The sequence below is a fragment of the Coregonus lavaretus genome (genome assembly GCF_964263955.1).
Source record: "Coregonus lavaretus genome assembly, contig: HAP1_SCAFFOLD_1381, whole genome shotgun sequence".
Classification (NCBI taxonomy): domain Eukaryota; kingdom Metazoa; phylum Chordata; class Actinopteri; order Salmoniformes; family Salmonidae; genus Coregonus; species Coregonus lavaretus.
The window spans coordinates 84,660-106,294 of NW_028166296.1; the positions used below are offsets into that span (position 1 = coordinate 84,660).

General features: G+C 42.7%; 1 protein-coding gene and 1 long non-coding RNA gene across 2 annotated transcripts in view; one reads left to right on the forward strand and one right to left on the reverse strand.

Moving 5' to 3' along the window:
* Window positions 1–21,635, reverse strand: part of LOC311114899 — a 112,133-nt gene that overhangs the window by 77,325 nt on the left and 13,173 nt on the right. The window lies entirely within an intron of this gene.
* Window positions 1,277–9,911, forward strand: LOC311114898 (NLR family CARD domain-containing protein 3-like; the record flags this gene model as incomplete). Its single annotated transcript, XM_084190120.1, has 7 exons — window positions 1,277–1,467; window positions 2,177–2,410; window positions 6,081–6,197; window positions 6,509–6,593; window positions 6,722–6,950; window positions 7,665–9,429; window positions 9,722–9,911. Exons 1-7 carry the CDS (start codon window positions 1,340–1,342, stop codon window positions 9,909–9,911), a joined length of 2,748 nt encoding a protein of 915 aa, XP_084046246.1. The 5' UTR covers window positions 1,277–1,339.

Below are 21,635 nucleotides of genomic sequence, written 5' to 3' on the forward strand. Positions count from 1 at the left end.
TGTGCTGGGGACAATAAAAGGCCACTCGAAAATGTGCAGTTTTCTCACACAACACAATGCCACAGATGTCTTAGGTTTTGAGGGAGCGTGCCATTGGCATCCTGACAGCAGGAATGTCCACCAGAGCTGTTGCCAGATAATTGAATGTTAATTTCTCTACCATAAGCTGCCTCCAATGTCGTTTTAGAGAATTTGGCAATACGTCCAACCGGCCTCACAAAATGCGAGAGATCTCACTGATTTCTCCCTGGTGCCAGTGCTTTTTTTTTTAGATGTAAAGTCTCTTTCAAACACTGACCTCTACTGGACACCTTATTTATACATTTAGTTTGATGTCTTCCAGTTTGTAGCCCCTGAATGGGAGCTCAGCAGGTAGGGACGGGAATTGGGATTTCCCATTGTTGTTTAAATAATGTGTTTTATTTAGTGTAACCTATGATAATCTTCTGTATTTAGTATCCTAAATAATACCACAGATGCATCGTTTTTGAAAACATAACTAACTAAATGTTGTTTATTAGTCCTCAAATCTATCCATTGCGTTTTCTTCAAAATTTGTTGAAAGCCCCAAAGCGTTCAGAAAGCCTCTGATTCCCATCACTATTTGACACCCCCATGAGTGTCTTTCAGAACCCCTCCTAAAACCACCTGTTTCGTTTTGGTTGTTGTTAGTGACTCTTTGTTAGTTCCTTCTTCTGTTTGAGAGACAATGTTTTCTTTCTTGTTGAGGAACGTAACAATGTTCATGTGAACAGCTAATCATGGCTACCCGGAGTATTTGCACTGCCCCCCCACCCCATCCTTTTTGCGCTGCTGCTACTCTGTTAAGTATTTATGCATAGTCACTTTAACTCTACCCACATGTACATATTACCTCAGCTACCTCAACTAGCCGGTGCCCCCGCACATTGACTCTGCAACGGTACCCCCCTGTATATATAGCCTCCCTACTGTCACTTTATTTTACTGTATATATAGCCTCCCTACTGTCACTTTATTTTACTTCTGCTCTTTTTTTCTCAACACTTTTTTTGTTGTTGTTTTTATTCTTACTTTTTTTGTTTAAAATAAATGCACTGTTGGTTAAGGGCTGTAAGTAAGCATTTCACTGTAATGTCTGCACCTGTTGTATTCGGCGCATGTGACCAATAAAATTTGATTTGATTTGATTTGATTTGATTAAATTAAATCACCCGACTGTTTGGATGTGTCTGTTAGTAAATGTTTTATTTCTAAGAGATCATGAGTAAAAGAGAACAATGGACATTCTAGAATTAGTTGTCACTGTGTTCACCACAACCAACATGCTGCATCTCTGTTTAGGGGTCAGTGGTCTAAAATGAGTCTCTCTGGGGAGAGAGAGGAGGGGGGCCCTGCCTCTAAAATGAGTCTCTCTGGGGAGAGAGAGGAGGGGGGCCCTGCCTCTAAAATGAGTCTCTCTGGGGAACATGACACCAAAGCTAAGAGGTGAGATGACAATTTATGAAGAATTTATCATGTTTATTTCCAAAATGCTATTTCCCCAAAAAAATCACATTTGTGTTTTTTTAAAATATAATTTATTACTAATATTACTTTTCTCAGATTTTTAATTCATAGATTTTAAATGTGTATGCATTTTTTTGTTGTTGTTTTCAAAACACTACATTTCCATTGTTTAGCTAGAATAAAATGTTTATATCCTGTATATATGACTGTGATATGTGGTTGTCTCACCTAGCTATCGTAAGATGAATGCACTTACAGATGCCATATCTTAATTTGACCCAGTTTCTCTCAGCAGGAAAATAATCCTGCAGCAACAGGAAATGTGAATTATTATGTGGATTATAATTAATGGACATTTTTTGTAGGGGTTGATTCATTTTTCATTATAGCAAAATAAGTCTGACATTTTGAAGTGGAAATTATAAACTTTAGAAGCCTTTTTAAACATTGAATACATTTCCAGCTGTGTGGGAAAATTCATTTTCAAATTTCAAATGTAAAAAAGAGAAAAGTAAAAAGAAAGTAAAGTAAAAGAGAACAATGGACATTCTAGAATGAGTTGTTACTGTGGTAACCACAACCAACATGCTGCATCTCTGTTTAGTTACTGTGGTAACCACAACCAACATGCTGCATCTCTGTTTAGTTACTTTGGTAACCACAACCAACATGCTGCATCTCTGTTTAGGGGTCAGTGGTCTAAAATGAGTCTCTCTGGGGAGAGAGAGGAGGGGGGCCCTGTCTCTAAAATGAGTCTCTCTGGGGAGAGAGAGGAGGGGGGCCCTGCCTCTAAAATGAGTCTCTCTGGGGAGAGAGAGGAGGGGGGCCCTGCCTCTAAAATGAGTCTTTCTGGGGAGAGAGAGGAGTGGGGCCCTGCCTCTAAAATGAGTCTCTCTGGGGAACATGACACCAAAGCTAAGAGGTGAGATGACAATTTTATGAAGAATGTATTCATTTTATTTACAAAATAAATAGCTATCTTAAGATGAATGCACTTACTGTAAATCACTCTGGATTAGAGTATCTGCTAAATCAGGAGTTCTCAATCCGGGGTCAGCGGAGGTACTGCAGGGGTTCTGCAGCACCCTGACTGGACTCGTTGCAATGGAAGACATTTGATAGAATTTTCACAACACGACCACTTTGCCTACTCTTCATTATTGACTAATATAATGGAATGCATATTTCTTTAACCAATTCTGATGGTTGTTAGAAGCGGAATTTTGACAATATTACCATTATACCAACATACTCTTCACACCCGTTTAACAACTCTAAATAGCTTTGGCATCGTAGGCATCAATTCCCTTGCCAATAATGATGCCTACAACGTTGCATACAATGTTCACTTTCATCTAACACATATTTCGCCCTAGATGCCTTCAATTGCCCAATTTATTGCTAAATGGCATATTATTATTATTATTATTTATAGCCATGCCCAACTGACTTGCTGCATTATTCTATAGTATTATAAAGACACCTGCTGGTACCTCTTAACTGGTTAGGACAGCTCATGAGGTGTTCTAAATATCTGCCGACTAGGTGGGACTAGAGGCTTCATGCATAGCTTTAATTTATACCCATAAGTGTAAAATGTCTTTATTCTCAGCACTTATACGACCAATTTTCTACTCTGAGACACTTTGTGGATATGGGCCCAAATCTCAAAATATTGTTATAAAAAAACATAGAATATTTGTTATACATATAAAAATAAATAAATGAATATTACTAATGTAAGCCAGTGTAAAGACTTGGTTTAGTTTATTGTGTTGCTCTGCTCGTGTCCGCGTTCTGGAACTGTCCGCGTCCCCGTACAGAACTGTCCGCGTCCACGTACGGTTTGGCGCCAAGCATATTGTCCAGTTACGCGCTGAGTGGGCTGAGGTGATGTTGGGGAACAACGACGGAGTTCGTTACAGTGTTGAGACGCCGAAGTTTATTGTTCAATGAGCTTTTTTGCATAATGGTCAGTGACAGTATGAGTGTAGCCAGATCCTTTTCACTCGCTATTCTTGTTTAATTGTGTGGTTCACCGGATTCGTCATCATCCTCGAGACGAGGGACAGGCGAACGACCTGCTAGCTAGCCAAGCTAGTCGGTACAGCTAGCTAAGCTAGCTACTCTACCAGCAGCATCCTAGTTATCCTAGCTACCACTACATCATCACCGGCTGCCTGCATTTCTTGTGAACCGATGGAGCTCCCTGGTTGTTTCTTCCACCTGTTAAATACCGTGGAGGGCTTCTCCCTCTCTCGTTGACGGATGCTGGGTACCTACGCTCCCTCTGTCCGGTTCTCCTCTCTTCACTAGATGGACGGTAACTTTCGTGTTTAACCCCTCTGTGTCCAAGGACCAAAGTTTTGAATATTATTTTCGTTGCGCATCAAGCGAAATTTTTTACAACGTTTTTTTCTGATAAAGTTGTTAATTGCATCCGCCATGGAGCCCAGTTTCATAATATTACCTTCTGTCCCTGGTTATGAAGTAATCTCGAAACAGCAGGCCTTATGTTAGGTCATTTTTCACCCTACCAGCTCCTATTAGTTCTATTGAGCTCCGTGACACCGACTCGCCTTAAGAACGTTCTATTCCCAGCCCATTGTTCTGCGTCACAATGCCAGCTTCACTATTGTTATCAATGAGACCTGCCTGCGTTAACCCTGTAGGTTTACCTCAGGTAACTGATATTAACAAGGTTACGGCTACTTGGTGAGCGTTAACCCTGTAGGTTTACCTCAGGTAACTTATTATTAACAAGGTTACGGCTACTTGGTGTGCTCGCGCATACCTGAGTACACGTTGTGAGGCGATGGCTGGCGCATTGCCATCAAACATTAAACATTTTCTGGTTATAGTTAACCATATTTGTTTTAAGAAAAAAGTGTACAATCTAAATAAAACGCATGTCCCTGTCCTATTTTTCAAGATGTGGCCAATTAGAACAGCCAGAAGACCATTTTTTTGATGACTTGTTGTATCTATATGGCTGCTGGGTAATTTGATATGCATCGAAATCTTCGTTTGTAGGCATCGAATTGAGCGAATGGTGCGCAGGTTCACTGAGTTGCAAACCAAATGGGTATAACGGGGTGATTGTTGTCTAATCGGGTGGTCTAGCGCACTGATTTGTAGATCTGAAGCAGTTGCTACCTCAGATTATGAGCCTAGCAGATGTCGTGAATTAGTTATGTAGTACCCACAGACGGCCACAGGGTGGAGCAAGAGAGCTATAAACCCATACTGTTTTTTGCCTCATAAACCCTAACAATCAATCAAATGTATTTATAAAGCCCTTTTTACACCAGCAGATGTCACAAAGTGCTATACAGAAACTCTTACCGTACTTATAACCTATTTTAGCCTTAACCCTAACCCCTAATCATAATTCTAGGGTAGGGTAAGGTAGAACATTTTTAGAAACTATTTTAGTAATAATATTATGTTAGTAAATACAATTATAGCACTAAATAGCATTTGTATTATTTTGTTAATCAAAACCTGTCTACGCATTTTGCTTTTTATTGTTATTTTATTATATGTATAATTGCAAGACAGAACACTTGATAAACAAGAAACATTAGATTTATTTTTCAAATGTGGTTTGAACTGGGTCCCTAGTAACCTCTATGTGAAAGTCTAGCAATTGGCGTGGGATAGGTGGGGCAGGTTTGAGACTGATCTAAGGAATTAACTAGAAAAATTCACTTTATTTCTCAGCTGCCTCACCAATGTCTGTACGTGAATTAATAACTTTTAATTGCTAAATTTTTCCAATAGAAAGCAGCATAAGACCACGAAGCATCAGTTATAGGCTACAAGGAGCAATTTGATTGACATAAAATAGCATCTTTCAAAGCAGAATTACTTTCCCATTGTTCCTCAACTGTAGTGTATGATATACCTTTTTCTAGCTGAGTCTCTACTTTTATCCAATGTAAAAAAACACAATTTCAAATGTTGCTACATAAGATTGAATCGAGCCGGTCGGCCACATTTGACTGTGTAAAACCTAGCAGTACTACTTATTTCTCTGAGAGTGAGGCAGATATATATATTATTACTGTGTAAAACCTAGTAGTACTAATTATTTCTCTGAGAGTGAGGCAGATATATATTATTACTTTGTAAAATCTATTAGTACTTCATATTTCTCTGAGAGTGAGGCAGATATATAACATTTTGCACAAAACATGATTATTTGTCTCTCTGAAATGAAACCATCAAGTGATAGATTTTAAACAAATACATGTCTGTCATTGAACAATCGCATGCCATGATTGGAAAGTGAAAAAACACCTATCTCTTTCATTTATTAATTTTTATTTAACCTTTATTTAACTAGGCAAGTCAGTTAAGAACAAATTCTTATTTACAATGACGGCCTACACCGGCCAATCCCGGACGACACTGGGCCAATTGTGCCCGCCACTCGGGAACCCATCATTTCATAATTTCTTTAAACAATAAAATCTACATTACGAACATTTCTGAAAATGGATATATAGCGTTTTGGAATGAAACTATTGTTTCCCCATCTGATCTCAGAGTAGATGAGAGACGTAATGTTTGTCTCTGTTGTGTTGAAGTCCAATCAAGCAGGAGAGACCAGCCTCCCCTGTACCCAGCTGTGTGTCAATGAAGAGTGACAAGTCTATGGAACCTCCTATATACTTCAGAGAGGGAAACTTTTCTACTGAACAAAGGTAAGAAGAACTCATGGGTCATGGTCAGTGAGTTAAACAACAATGTCTCTAGTCATTTCTCCTCTCCCATCATTTTCCCATTTATTTTTGTTGTTTTCATAATCCATAGGCTAATACTTTTTTTCCATTTTCATAGTCCTGAAACAATTTTAAACAAACACAACATTCCCTCCCTGTGTGTGTGTGTGTGTGTGTGTGTGTGTGTGTGTGTGTGTGTGTGTGTGTGTGTGTGTGTGTGTGTGTGTGTGTGTGTGTGTGTGTGTGTGTGCACTCCCTGGATAAGGAAATGTAATCTCATGTTTTGTCCACAGAAACCAACAGGAGAGATCAGAGTCAGAGATTCTCAGTGGTCAGTCTTCCCAGAGTCATCAAACAGACCTGGCCTCCATATTCAGTGTATGTGGTCCTGTTATGTACATTGTTTTTGTTTACCTCAAGTAAAGTTGATCCGTCAATCATTCATTAATGTGTTAATGAGAAATCATTTCTTCTCTTGCTTAACTTATTTACTTTATTTATTTCAGTTGCTTGAAGAGAATATTATAACATTTGTGAAGAAGGAGCTGAAGATGTTCAAGAGGATTCTTATTCCAGAACTCCCAGAAGGCTTTGAGAGTCAGAAGCAGGATAAGGAAGTGGTGGATGCTGAAGATGAGAAGCAGGAGAGCAGTGCCAGAGAGGGGGCTCTGAAGATCACACTGCACGTCCTGAGGAAAATGAACCAGAAGGAGCTTGCTGACACACTGGAGAAAAGTAAGAGCTGTCTGCCTCATGTTGAATGCTGTTTTAGAACAAACATTTAAAAGCTGTAGCTAAAGTACAGCTAAAGTAGCTGTGTAATTCAATGATATTGTAGCAGCCTTAACACAACACCTAGTGACCTCATCAAGTAGCAGCAGGTGTCACACCCTGGCTCTGGGACTCATTATGTTGAGCCAGGGTGTGTTCATTTCTATGTGTGTATTTCTATGTTGGTGTTCATTCTAGTTTGTTGTATTCTATGTTTGCCTGAGTGACTCCCAATCATAGGCAACGAGTGTCAGCTGTTGGCTGGATGTCTCTGATTGGGAGCCATATTTAAAACGGTATGTTTTCCCTTTGTGGTTGTGGGTTTTTGTTCCGTGTTCGGTCATTGATACCGTGGACGTCACAAGTCGTGTTTTGTTTTGTTTCGTGCTTTAACTAATTAAAGTCATGTTTGTTCATCACGCTGCGCCTTGGTCTACTCCTTACCTCGACCTTGACAGCAGCAAATTAATCACCTCGACCTTGTGGTGATTAATTTAGAGATAGAGAGAGAGAACCAATAATCCTATAATCAGTCACACCAGTCTGTAATGCATTATGAAATCATTTATACAGTCAGTTAAGAGAATAAAGTATTATAATTTAAAATGTTTTAACAGTCCTAGAATACTGTAGGCATTAAAACATACGTAATACTAATATCCTCTGTGTTATTTCTAGATTCAGATGAGCTTGCTGTGATTTGCCAACGTGAACTCAAATCTAATCTAAAGAAGAAGTTTCAATGTGTATTTGAGGGGATCGCTAAACAAGGAAACCCAACACTTCTCAATAACATCTACACAGAGCTCTACATCACAGAGGGTGGAACAGGAGAGGTCAATAATGAACATGAGCTGAGACAGATTGAGACAACAACCAGGAAACAAGCAAGACCAGAGACTGCAGTCAAATGTAACGACATCTTCAGACCCTTAACTGGACAAGACAAACTTATCAGAACTGTGCTGACAAAGGGAGTCGCTGGCATTGGAAAAACAGTCTCTGTGCAGAAGTTCATTCTGGACTGGGCTGAAGGAAAAGCAAATAAGGATGTCCAATTTGTATTTTCATTCCCTTTTCGGGAGCTGAATTTGATGAAAAAGGAAAAACACACTTTCATTGAACTTCTCAATCACTTCTCAAAGGAAACCAAAGAATCAAGAATCTCCAACTATGACAAGTACAATGTTCTGTTCATCTTTGATGGTCTGGATGAGTGCCGACTGCCCTTAGACTTCCAGAAGAACAAGATCTGTTGTGACATCACAGAGTCAACCTCAGTGGATGTTCTGCTGACAAATCTCATCAAAGGAAATCTGCTTCCCTCTGCTCTCCTCTGGATAACTACCCGACCTGCAGCAGCGAATAAGATCCCTTCAGTGTGTGTTGACCAGGTGACAGAGGTACGAGGGTTCAATGACCCACAGAAGGAGGAGTACTTCAGGAAGAGATTCAGTGATGAGGACCTGGCCAGCAGAATCATCTCACACATAAAGACATCAAGGAGCCTCCACATCATGTGCCATATTCCAGTCTTCTGTTGGATTTCTGCAATAGTCCTTGAACACATGTTGAGTACAGACCAGAGAGAAGAGATGCCCAAGACTCTGACTGAGATGTACACACACCTTGTGGAGTTTCATACCAAACAGAAGAATGAAAAGTATCTTGGGAAAGAAGAGACAGGTCCACACTGGAATAAAGAGATCATTCTGTCACTGGGAAAATTGGCTTTTCAACAGCTTGTGAATGGCAATCTGATTTTCGATGAAGAAGACCTGAAAGAGGCTGGCATTGATGTCAATGAAGCCTCAGTGTACTCAGGATTGTGCACACAGATCTTTAAAGAGGAATGTGGGCTGTACCAGGACAAGATGTACTGCTTCGTGCATCTGAGCATTCAGGAGTTTCTGGCTGCTGTATTTGTGTTCCTCTCATTCTTCAACAACAATGAGAATCTAATGGCCGAACCGCAAGTTACTGAAGTTACTGTCTACAAGAGTGCTGTGGATAAAGCCTTACAAAGTGAGACAGGAAACCTGGACCTGTTCCTCCGCTTCCTTCTGGGCCTCTCACTGGAGTCCAATCAGAAGCACTTACGAGGTCTACTGACAAAGACAAGAAGCAGCTCACAGAGCCATGAAGAAACAGTCAAGTACATCAAGGAGAAGATCAGGGAGAATCCCTCTCCAGAGAGGTGCATCAATCTGTTCCACTGTCTGAATGAACTGAATGACCATTCTCTAGTGGAGGAGATCCAAAGATACCTGAGATCAGGAAGTCTCTCAGAAGAAGAACTGTCACCTGCACAGTGGTCAGCTCTGGTCTTTGTGTTGCTGACTTCAGAAAAGGAGCTGGATGTGTTTGACCTGAAGAAATACTCCAGATCAGAGGCAGGTCTTCTGAGGCTGCTGCCAGTGGTCAAAGCCTCCAGAGCTGCTCTGTGAGTACATAAAATGACATTTAAGTACTAATTATCAGGAAGAAATATTCAGTTTAGTGAAAAATATATATTATAATATGTATATAATATATTATATTATATTGAAAAACTTACTGAATCAATGCATTGATGTTCACATTAGTATAACAATATGACCATACAATTCTAGGAGACGGAAGATTAATCTATATGTTGTTTAAGAGAATAAACCAAATGCATCTGCCATTGTCCTTCTACACTACTGGTGTTAAATTAACAGTGTGTTTGTGAAATCATGATGATCTCTTTGCAGGCTGTCATTCTGTGGACTCACAGAGAAAGGCTGTGCTTCTCTGGTCTCAGCTCTGAAGTCAAACCCCTCACACCTGAGAGAGCTGGATCTGAGTAACAATGTCATGAAGGATACAGGAGTGAAGCTGCTCTCTGCTGTCCTTGGGAATCCCCACTGTAAACTGGAGACTCTGAGGTCAGTATTCCTGTAGTTGGTCAACAAGTGATAACTGTTCACCAGATCCACATGTGTTTACCAGACACACATAGTCCACACCATATGTGTTTGGACAGTGAAGCTTACAGTTTTAAATTTGGTGCTATGCTCCAGCATTTTGGATTTCAGATTGAATGTTTCATTATAGAATGTCACCTTTTATTTGATGTTAATGGTGAGAGGTTAGCATGTTTTGTTGTAGCCTCTGTAACTTTCTCACTCATTATTATTCATGATTCATTCATGATCTTTCTCAATCGTGGCATCATTAGGATTCATTCAGTAGTGTTTAGAAACATGTTATCTACTCACAGAAAGAAAATGACTCAACACCAAAGAATAGCAGTGTGGTTTTAATATGATTTGACTCTTTACAGGCTGTCAGGCTGCCTATTCACAGAGGAAGGATGTGCTTCTCTGGTCTCAGCTCTGGAGTCAAACCCCTCACACCTGAGAGAGCTGGATCTGAGTAACAATGACCTGAAGGATTCGGGAGTGAAGCTGCTCTCTGCTGGACTGGGGAATCCCCACTGTAAACTGGAGACTCTGAGGTCAGTATTCCTGTATCACTCAATGAACACACACTCTTCACACACACAAGGATTAATTTAGTAGTGTTTAGAAACATGTTATCTACTGTTAATAATGATACATTAATTCATGTACATACAGTACCAGTCAAAAGTTTGGACACACCTACTCATTCAAGCGTTTGTCTTTATTTTTTCCATTGTAGAATAACAGTGAAGACATCAAAACTATGGAATAACAAATATGGAATAATGTAGTATCCAAAAAAGCGTTAAACAAATGAAAATATATTTTATATTTGAAATTCTTCAAATAGCCACCCTTTGTCTTGATGACAGCTTTGCACACTCTTGGCATTCTCTCAACCAGCTTCACCTGGAATGCAGTTCCCACATATGCTGAGCACTTGTTGGTTGCTTTTCCTTCACTCTGCCGTCCGACTCATCCCAAACCATCTCAATTGGGTTGAGGTCGGGTGATTATGGAGGCCAGGTCATCTGATGCAGCACTCAATCCCTCTCCTTACACAGTCTGGAAGTGTGTTGGGTCATTGTCCTGTTGAAAAACAAATGATAGTCCCACTAAGCCCAAATTAGATGGGATGGCTTATCGCTGCAGAATGCTGTGGTAGCCATGCTGGTTAAGTGTGCCTTGAATTCTAAATAAATCACAGACAGTGTCACTAGCAAAGCACCCCCACACCATAACACCTCCTCCTCCATGCTTTACGGTGGGAACTACACATGCCGAGATCATCCGTTCACCCACACTGCTTCTCACAAAGACACGGAATCTCAAATTTGGACTCCAGGCCAAAGGACAAATGTCCACCTGTGTAATGTCCATTGCTCGTGATTCTTGGCCCAAGCAGGTCTCTTCTTCTTATTGGTGTCCTTTAGTAGTGGTTTCTTTGCAGCAATTCAACCATGAAAGCCTGATTCACACAGTCACCTCTGAACAGTTGATGTTGAGCTGTGACTTGAACTCTGTGAAGAATTTATTTGGGCTGCAATTTCTGAGGCTGGTAACTCTGATGAACGTATCCTCTGCAGCAGAGGTAACTTTGGGTCTTCCATTCCTGTGGCGGTCCTCATGAGAGCCAGTTTCATCATAGCGCTTGATGTTTTTTGCGACTGCACTTGAAGAAACTTTCAAAGTTGTTGAAATGTTCCGTATTGACTGGCCGTCATGTCTTAAAGTAATGATGGACTGTCATTTCTCTTTGCTTATTTGAGCTGTTCTTGCCATAATATGGACTTGGTCTTTTACCAAATAGGGCTATCTTCTGTATACCCCCCTACCTTATCACAGCTCAAACACATTAAGAAGGAAATAAATTCAACAAATTAACTTTTAAGAAGGCACACCTGTTAATTGAAATGCATTCCAGGTGACTACCTCATGAAGCTGGTTGAGAGAATGCCAAGAGTGTGCAATGCTGTCATCAAGGCAAAGGGTGGCTGTTTGAAGAATCTCAAATATAAAATATATTTGGATTAATTTAACACTTTTTTGGTTACTACATGATTCCATATGTGTTATTTCATAGTTTTGATGTCTTCACTATTATTCTACAATGTAAAAAATAGTAAAAATAAAGAAAAACCCTTGAATGTGTAGGTGTGTTCAAACTTTTGACTGGTAGTGTATATATACATTATATACATATATGAATAGATATGGCAGGTTTCAGGACTCTGATGTATCTGAAATTTTTGAAAGAATATATTTTCAAACCAAAGAATAGCAGTGTGATTTTAATATGATTGTACTTTTGCAGGCTGTCACGCTGTCTAGTCACAGAGGAAGGATGTGCTTCTCTGGTCTCAGCTCTGAAGTCAAACCCCTCACACCTGAGAGAGCTGGATCTGAGTAACAACGACCTGAAGGATTCAGGAGTGAAGCTGCACTCTGCTGGACTGGGGAATCCCCACTGTAAACTGGAGACTCTGAGGTCAGTATTCCTGTAGTTGGTCAACAAGTGATAACTGTTCACCAGATCCACATGTGTTTACCAGGCACACATAGTCCACACCATATGTGTTTAGACAGTGAAGCTTACAGTTTTACATTTGGTGCTATGCTCCAGCAATTTGGATTTGAGATAGAATGTTTCATATTAGGTGACAATACAGAATGTCACCTTTTCTTTGAGAGTATTTTCATACATATCTGTGTTACTGTTTAAAAATGAAATGAAGCAGTTTACGTAACTAGTTCTCCCATTTGAAAAAGTCTTAATAATTTGGACATATTCACTTATATTGTATTAAAGTAGTCATAAGTTTAGTATTTGGTCCCATATTCCTTACCTGCAGTGATTACATCAAGCTCGTGATTCTACAAACTTGTTGAATACATTTGCAGTTTGTCTTGGTTTTGTTATAGATTATGTTTTTCCCAATAGAAACTGAATGGTGAATAATGTCCTGTCATTTTTTGAGTCACTTCACTTGTATTGTCAGTAAGAATAGAATATGTTTCTGAACACTTCTACATTCATGTGGATGCTACCGTGATTATGAATAATCATGAATGAATCATGAATGATGATTAATGAGAAAGTTACAGAGGCACAAGGATAATACCCCCTCTGTTATTGGTAATGGTGAGAGGTTAGCATGTTTTGTTGTAGCCTCTGTAACTTTCTCATTCATTATTATTCATGATTCAGTCATTATTTTTCTTAATCATGTCATCATCAGGATTGATTTAGTAGTGTTTAGAAACCTGTTATTGATATACTGATACTGCTTTTTAAACTGGTCTGGTCAGTACTCAAATATTTGTAATATGCATTTTTTTTTATCTACAAGCAATACTTTGATAATTAGTCATTTCTAATAATGATACATTCATTAATGAATAGATATGGCAGGTTTCAGGACACTGATATATCTGAACATTTTAATTATACTGCCACTATTTTCACCACCAAAGAATAGCAGTGGTTAGCAGGAGGAACTTCTGGATGCAATTAAAGACTTTATGTCCGGGAAAACCTTTTTTGATATACTAAGAGGACCGTTATTAGCATGTTTTAACCACTCCTATGTAAATGGTAGATTATCTGAAACTCAAGAAGAAGGTCTGATCACATTATTACTGAAACAGGATACAAGTGGAAAATATAAAGATCCAGTCCATTTACAAAATTGGAGTCCCCTTACACTTCAGTGTTGTGATGCAAAAATCCTACCAAAATGTATAGCGCATAGAATTAAAAAGGTATTGTCGGATATTATTCATTCTAATCAGACAGGCTTTTTACATGGAAGATACATTGGAGATAATATAAGGCAAGTATTGGAAACAATAGAATACTATGGAAAATATGGGAAACCAGGCCTGCTATTCATAGCAGACTTCGAAAAGGCATTTGATAAAGTTCGACTGGGGTTTATATATAAATGCCTGGAGCATTTCAATTTTGGAGAATCTCTTATAAAATGGGTCAAAATCACGTATAGTAACCCTAGGTGTAAAATAGTAAATAATGGCTATTTCTCAGAAAGTTTTAAACTGTCAAGAGGAGTGAAACAAGGTTGTCCACTATCGGCATATCTATTTATTGTGGCCATCGAGATGTTAGCTATTAAAATCAGATCCAATAATAATATCAGAGGATTAGAAATACAGGGCTTAAAAACAAAGGTGTCATTGTACGCTGATGATTCATGTTTTCTTTTAAATCCACAACTAGAATCCCTCCACAGCCTCATAGAGGATTTAGATACATTTTCTAACCTCTCTGGATTACAACCAAATTATGACAAATGTACTATATTACGTATTGGATCACTAAAAAATAAAAATTTTACATTACCATGTAGTTTACCAATAAAATGGTCTGATGTTGATGTGGATATACTCGGAATTCATATCCCAAAGGAAATAAATGATCTCACTTCAATACATTTTAATAGAAAGTTAGCAAAAATAGATAAGATCTTACTACCATGGAAAGGAAAATACCTGTCAATTTGTGGAAAAATCACCCTGATTAACTCTTTAGTATTATCCCAGTTTACCTATTTGCTTATGGTCTTGCCTACGCCTAGCGAACAGTTTTTTAAATTATATGAGAAAAAAATATTCAATTTTATTTGGAACGGCAAGCCAGACAAAATTAAAAGGGCATATTTATATAATGAAAATGAATTCGGAGGACAGAAATTATTAAATATTAAAGCATTAGACCTATCACTAAAAACTTCAGTCATACAAAAGTTATACTTAAATCCGAACTGGTTCTCAAGCAAATTAGTAAGATTGTCTCACCCAATGTTCAAGAAAGGCCTTTTTCCCTTTATTCAGATTACAACCTCTCACTTTCAGTTATTTGAAAAGGAAATAATCTCCCAAATATTGTCAACTCTCCAGACTCTGGAGGTAAATTGGGGACCTCGATCAGACACAATATCCTCGGGTACCCCGTAGTGCCGGAACACATGGGTGAATAGTGCTTCGGCGGTTTGCAGGGCAGTAGGAAGGCCCGGCATAGGGAGCAAACGACAGGCCTTAGAAAACCGGTCCACAACGACCAGTATAGTGGTATTCCCCTGTGAAGGAGGAAGGTCAGTGAGGAAATCCACCGAGAGGTGAGACCAAGGTCGTTGTGGAACGGGCAGGGGTAGTAACTTACCCCTAGGCAGATGTCTAGGCGCCTTACACTGGGCGCACACCGAGCAGGAGGAAACATAAACCCTCACATCCCTCGCCAACGTGGGCCACCAGTACTTGGCACTAAGACAGTGCACTGTCCGGCCGATACCAGGGTGTCCAGAGGAGGGTGACGTGTGAGCCCAATAGATCAATCGATCCCGAACCTCGAGCGGAACGTACTTCCGACCCTCCGGGCATTGAGGTGGACTAGGGTCGGTGCGTAACGCCCGCTCGAGTTCAGCATCGACCTCCCACACTACCGGTGCCACCAGACACGACTCCGGCAGTATGAGAGTGGGCTCCACGGACCTCTCCTCCGTGTCATACCGCCGAGACAGCGCGTCTGCCTTACCGTTCTGTGACCCAGGGATGTACGTTATCTTAAACGTGAACCGGGTCAAAAACATATTCCACCTCGCCTGGCGAGGGTTCAGCCTCCTCGCTGCCCGGATGTACTCCAAGTTACGGTGGTCCGTCAAAATGAGGAAAGGGTGTTGAGCCCCCTCAAGCCAGTGCCTCCACACCTTTAGGGCCTGTACCACGGCTAACAGCTCCCTGTCCCCCACGTCATAGTTTCGCTCCGCCGGACTGAGCTTCTTGGAATAAAAAGCACAGGGGCGGAGTTTAGGTGGCGCCCCGGACCGTTGCGATAGCACGGCTCCTATACCGGCCTCTCACACGTCCACCTCTACCTGAAATGGCAAAGAGGGATCCGGATGCGCCAGCACCGGAGCCGAGGTAAACAGGTCCTTCAGCCTCCCAAACGCCCTGTCCGCCTCGGCTGACCACTGCAGACGCACCGGACCTCCCTTCAAAATAGACGTTATGGGAGCTGCCACCTGTCCAAAACCCCGGATAAACCTCCGGTAATAATTCGCAAACCCCAAAAACTGCTGCACCTCCTTCACAGTGGTTGGCGTTTGCCAATTACGCACGGCTGACACCCGGTCTACCTCCATCTTCACCCCTGACGCAGACAACTGATAACCCAAAAAGGAGACCGACTCCTGGAAGAACAGACACTTCTCTGCCTTGACATACAGGTCGTGCTCCAACAGTCTCCGCAACACTCGGCGCACCAGGGCCACATGCTCGACTCGGGTAGGCGAGTACACGAGAATGTCATCGATGTACACGACCACCCCCTGCCCCTGCATGTCCCTGAAGATCTCATCCACGAATGATTGGAAAACTGAAGGAGTGTTCATCAACCCGTATGGCATGACAAGATACTCGTAATGGCCCGAGGTGGTACTAAAGGCTGTCTTCCATTCATCGCCCCCCCTAATGCGCACCAAGTTGTACGCGCTCCTGAGATCTAATTTAGTGAAGAAACGCGCCCCGTGCAGTGACTCCGTCATGGTCGCAATCAGCGGGAGTGGATAACTGTACTTCACCGTAATCTGATTGAGACCACGGTAATCAATGCACGGGCGTAATCCTCCATCCCTTTTCTTCACAAAAAAGAAACTCGAGGACGCAGGGGAAGTGGAGGGCCGTATGTATCCTTGTCTCAGAGATTCGTCTATGTACGTCTCCATAGCTCTCTTCTCCTCCTGAGACAGAGGATACACATGGCTCCGTGGGAGCGCAGCTCCTGCCTGGAGGTCTATCGCACAATCTCCCTGCCTATGGGGAGGCAACTCCATCAGAGCCCTCTCCTGCCACGAAATAGATGGGTTATGGGTACTCAACCAGGGCATGCCCAGCACCACCGGATACGCAGGCGAGTCGATCAGAAATAGCTGGATCATCTCCTGATGACCCCCCTGCGCACACATCCTAAGTGGCGCAGTGACCTCCCTGATCAAGCCCGCACCCAACGGACGGCTATCTAGGGCATGAACGGGGAAGGGAACGTCAACAGGAAGAAAGGGAATCCCTAAGGCTAAACAAAACTTCTTATCAACAAAATTCCCAGCCGCGCCTGAATCTACCAGCGCCTTATGCTGGGAATGAGGTGCTACCTGTGGAAAACGCACAGGTATACAGAAATGTGCAACAGAGAGCTCTGGGTGAGTGGGGCGCCTACTCCCCTAGGAGGCCATCCCCAGCATCTAGCCGCGGTGTGTCCTCCCCGACCACAGTTGGTGCAGGAGATGGACCCCCTCGTAAGCCGACCCCTCCTCTCTCTAGCGCCAGCGCCCCCGAGCTCCATGGGGCACGGCTCGGAGGCGCTGGAGGGTGAAATGGACGGACCCCCCTCGGAACGTCCGCGGGTAGCTAGCAGGGTATCCAGCCTGATGGACATGTCAACCAACTGGTCGAACGAGAGGCTGGTGTCCCTACAGGCCAGCTCCCGACGGACGTCCTCGCGTAGACTACAGCGGTAGTGATCGATGAGCGCCCGCTCATTCCACCCTGCATCAGCCGCTAGCGTACGGAACTCCAAGGCGAACTCCTGGGCACTCCTCTTCCCCTGCCGCAGGCAGACCAGACGTTCCCCCGCCGCTTTCCCCTCCGGGGGATGGTCAAACACCGCCCTGAAGCGGCGGGAGATCTCGTCGTAGGTGATGGTGTTAGCGTCGATTCTCCTCCACTCTGCGTTGGCCCATTCCAACGCCTTCCCGGAAAGGCAGGAGATCAGGGCGGACACGCTCTCGTGTCCCGAGGGCGCCGGGTGCACGGTGGCCAGGTAAAGCTCCACCTGGAGAAGGAAGCCCTGACACCCGGCCGCGGTCCCATCGTAGGCCCTCGGAAGCGAGAGTCGAACTCCTCTTGGTTCCGGAGCGGGAATGGGCTGGCCTGCCGATGGTGCGGGCAGGGAAGATGGCGGTGGAGGAGTCCCTTGGGTCTCCCAGCCTCGGATGGTGGTGATCACCTCCTGCAGTGCGGACCCCATCCGCAGGATCTGGTCATTTTGTTCGCGGACCCTGTCCTCCAACGTCGCCTGTGCTGCTGCGGCTCCTGCTGACTCCATTGAGTATGGTGTGTGATTCTGTCAAGGGTTCTGATGCGAATGTGGTGTGGAATCAAGTGCAGGACACAGGAGCTCAGTCAAACTTGACTTTACTTGAAAGGCACAAAATAAACGGGTCAAACAAACCCGGAGGCGAACAACACTCAACAGTGCGTAAAATACAAAAACCGACTACGCACGAACAAAAGTGCGACGGTAAATACTAGCGTCTGTCCAAACAACAGTAGAACACCAACTGACAGGAAAAACAATCACACACAAACACTAGACAAACACAACGAGAACTTATAGGACACTAATTCCACTAAATGATAACAGGTGTTACAACAATCAGACAAAAGCAAACGAACATAGAAACATGCAACGGTGGCAGCTAGTATTCCGGAGACGACGAACGCCGAAGCCTGCCCGAGCAAGGAAGAGAGGCAGCCTCGGCCGAAACCGTGACAAATATCACTATTTCTAAAACAAGCCATAGAAAGTTGGTTGCAATTTCAATTTAATCCTCCAGAAAAGACAGAACAAATAATGCAACAAATATTGTGGTTAAATTCAAATATACTAATTGACAAAAAAACTTTATTTTTTGACAGAATGTTTAAAAAAGGTATAATCTTTGTAAATGATATCATCGGTAGGACTGGTGGAGTTATGTCGCACATGCAGCTAACAAAAACGTATGGAAATGTCTGCTCTACCCAAAATTACAAACAAATAATTGCAGCCTTACCGCAAAAATGGAAGAGGAATGTGGAAGGGGGAGAGAGTAAGGAACTGGTATGTGATCAAATACTTATGTCATGCAATAAAATGCAAATTAATTACTGAAAAATCATACAATGTGATTTTCTGGATTTTTGTTTTAGATTCCGTCTCTCACAGTTGAAGTGTACCTATGATAAAACTTACAGACCTCTACATGCTTTGTAGGTAGGAAAACCTGCAAAATCGGCAGTGTATCAAATACTTGTTCTCCCCACTGTATATATATATATAATAGAATTATTGTAAAAGTAACTCTGTCCATAAGGTGTAGATAGTAAGTATAGACCGGAAGTAGAGGCCTGGGCATTGTTGTTCACTAATTTACCCCAAGTGGGGAAAGGATGGCGGGGTTGAAAAGTAATAAAGGGGAGTATATATATAAAAAACATGGGGGATTGGAAGTGATGCAGACAATTACATTGATAGAAGATACAATCTATCTGCAATATTAAGCTGATCCATTCCAACCCCCCCCCCCAAATTGTATATATATATATATATATTTGCAGTGTGATTTTAATATGATTTGACTCTTTGCAGGCTGTCAGGCTGTCTAGTCACAGAGGAAGGCTGTGCTTCTCTGGTCTCAGCTCTGAAGTCAAACCCCTCACACCTGAGAGAGCTGGACCTGAGCTACAATCACCCAGGAGACTCAGGAGTCAGACTGCTCTCTGCTGGACTGGAGGATCCACACTGCAGACTGGAGAAACTCAAGTATGTAGAGGGTTTATGTCAATGATCATATCAGACATGTTGGAGTTATCAGGCTAGTTAAGACAAACATTCTGACCACCACTTGGACTAAGTTATATAAAGACTGAGTGTGTGTGTGTGTGTGTGTGTGTGTGTGTGTGTGTGTGTGTGTGTGTGTGTGTGTGTGTGTGTGTGTGTGTGTGTGTGTGTGTGTGTGTGTGTGTACACACACAGACTGGAGATACACACACACTGGACAAACACACACTGGACACATACACAAAAAGGACACAGACACACACACACTGGTCTCTCACACACACACACACACAGAAAGGAAACACATACACACTCACATTGACACACACACACACACACACACACACACTGGACACACACACACACACATACACACACATACACCCACACACACACACACACACACACACACTGGTCACACACACACACACACACTGGACACACACACTGGACACAAACTGGACACACACACACTGGACACATACAAACAAAGGACACAAACACACACACACTGGACACACACACACACATTCACACTGGACACACACACACACACACACACACACACACACACACACACACACACACACACACACACACCGGAAACACAAACACACTGGACACACACACACACTTACACTGGACACACACACACACACTCAAACTGGACACAAACACACAATGGACACACACACACACACACACACACTGGACACACACACACACACACACTCACTCACACTGGAAAACTGGGGAAAAAAACACACTGGACACACACACACGCACACACATCCTTGACACACACACACACTGGACACACACACACACACACACACACTGAAAACACACACACTGGAAACACACACTCTGGACAAAATCACACACACACACACTGGATCACACACACACACACTCACACTGGAGACACACACACACACTGGACACACACACACACACACACACACACACACACACACACACACACACTGGACACACACACACACACACTGGACACACACACTCACAAATGGACACACACACACACTGGACACACACATACTCACACAAACTGAACCAACACACACTAACACAGTGGATCCACCCACACACACACTCACTCATTCACACTGGACACACACAAAATTGGGAGAAAAAAAAACACACTGGACACACACACACACACACACACACATTGGATAAAACACACTAGACACACACACACACGCTGGACCCACACACACTGGACACACACACACACACACATATCACTGGACACACACACACATACTGGACACACACACACACACACTCACACTGGAGACACACAAACACACTCACACTGGACACACACACACACATACTGGAAACAAACACACACTGGACACACACACTGGGCACACACACACACACACACACTGGACACACACACTGAACACACACACTGGACACAAACTGGACACACACACACTGGACACATACAAACAAAGGACACACACACACACACACACACTGGACAAACACACACACACACACTCACACTGGACACACACACACACACACTCAAACTGGTCACACACACACACACACACAATGGACACACACACACACTGGACACACACACTGGACACACACACACACACACACACATCCTTGACACACACTGGACACACACACACTGGACACACACACACACACACACACTCACAAATGGACACACACATACTCACACAAACTGAACCAACACACACTAACACACTGGATCCACCCAAACACTCACTCATTCACACTGGACACACACAAAATTGGGGAAAAAAACACACTGGACACACACACACACACACACACACACATTGGATAAAACACACTACACACACACACACACACACACGCTGGACCCACACACACACACTGGACACACACACACACACAAACACTGGACACACACACACACACTGGACACACACACACACACTCACACTGGAAACACACAAACACACTCACACTGGACACACTGAACACACACACTGGACACAAACTGGACACACACACACTGGACACATACAAACAAAGGACACAGACACACACACACTGGACACATACACACAC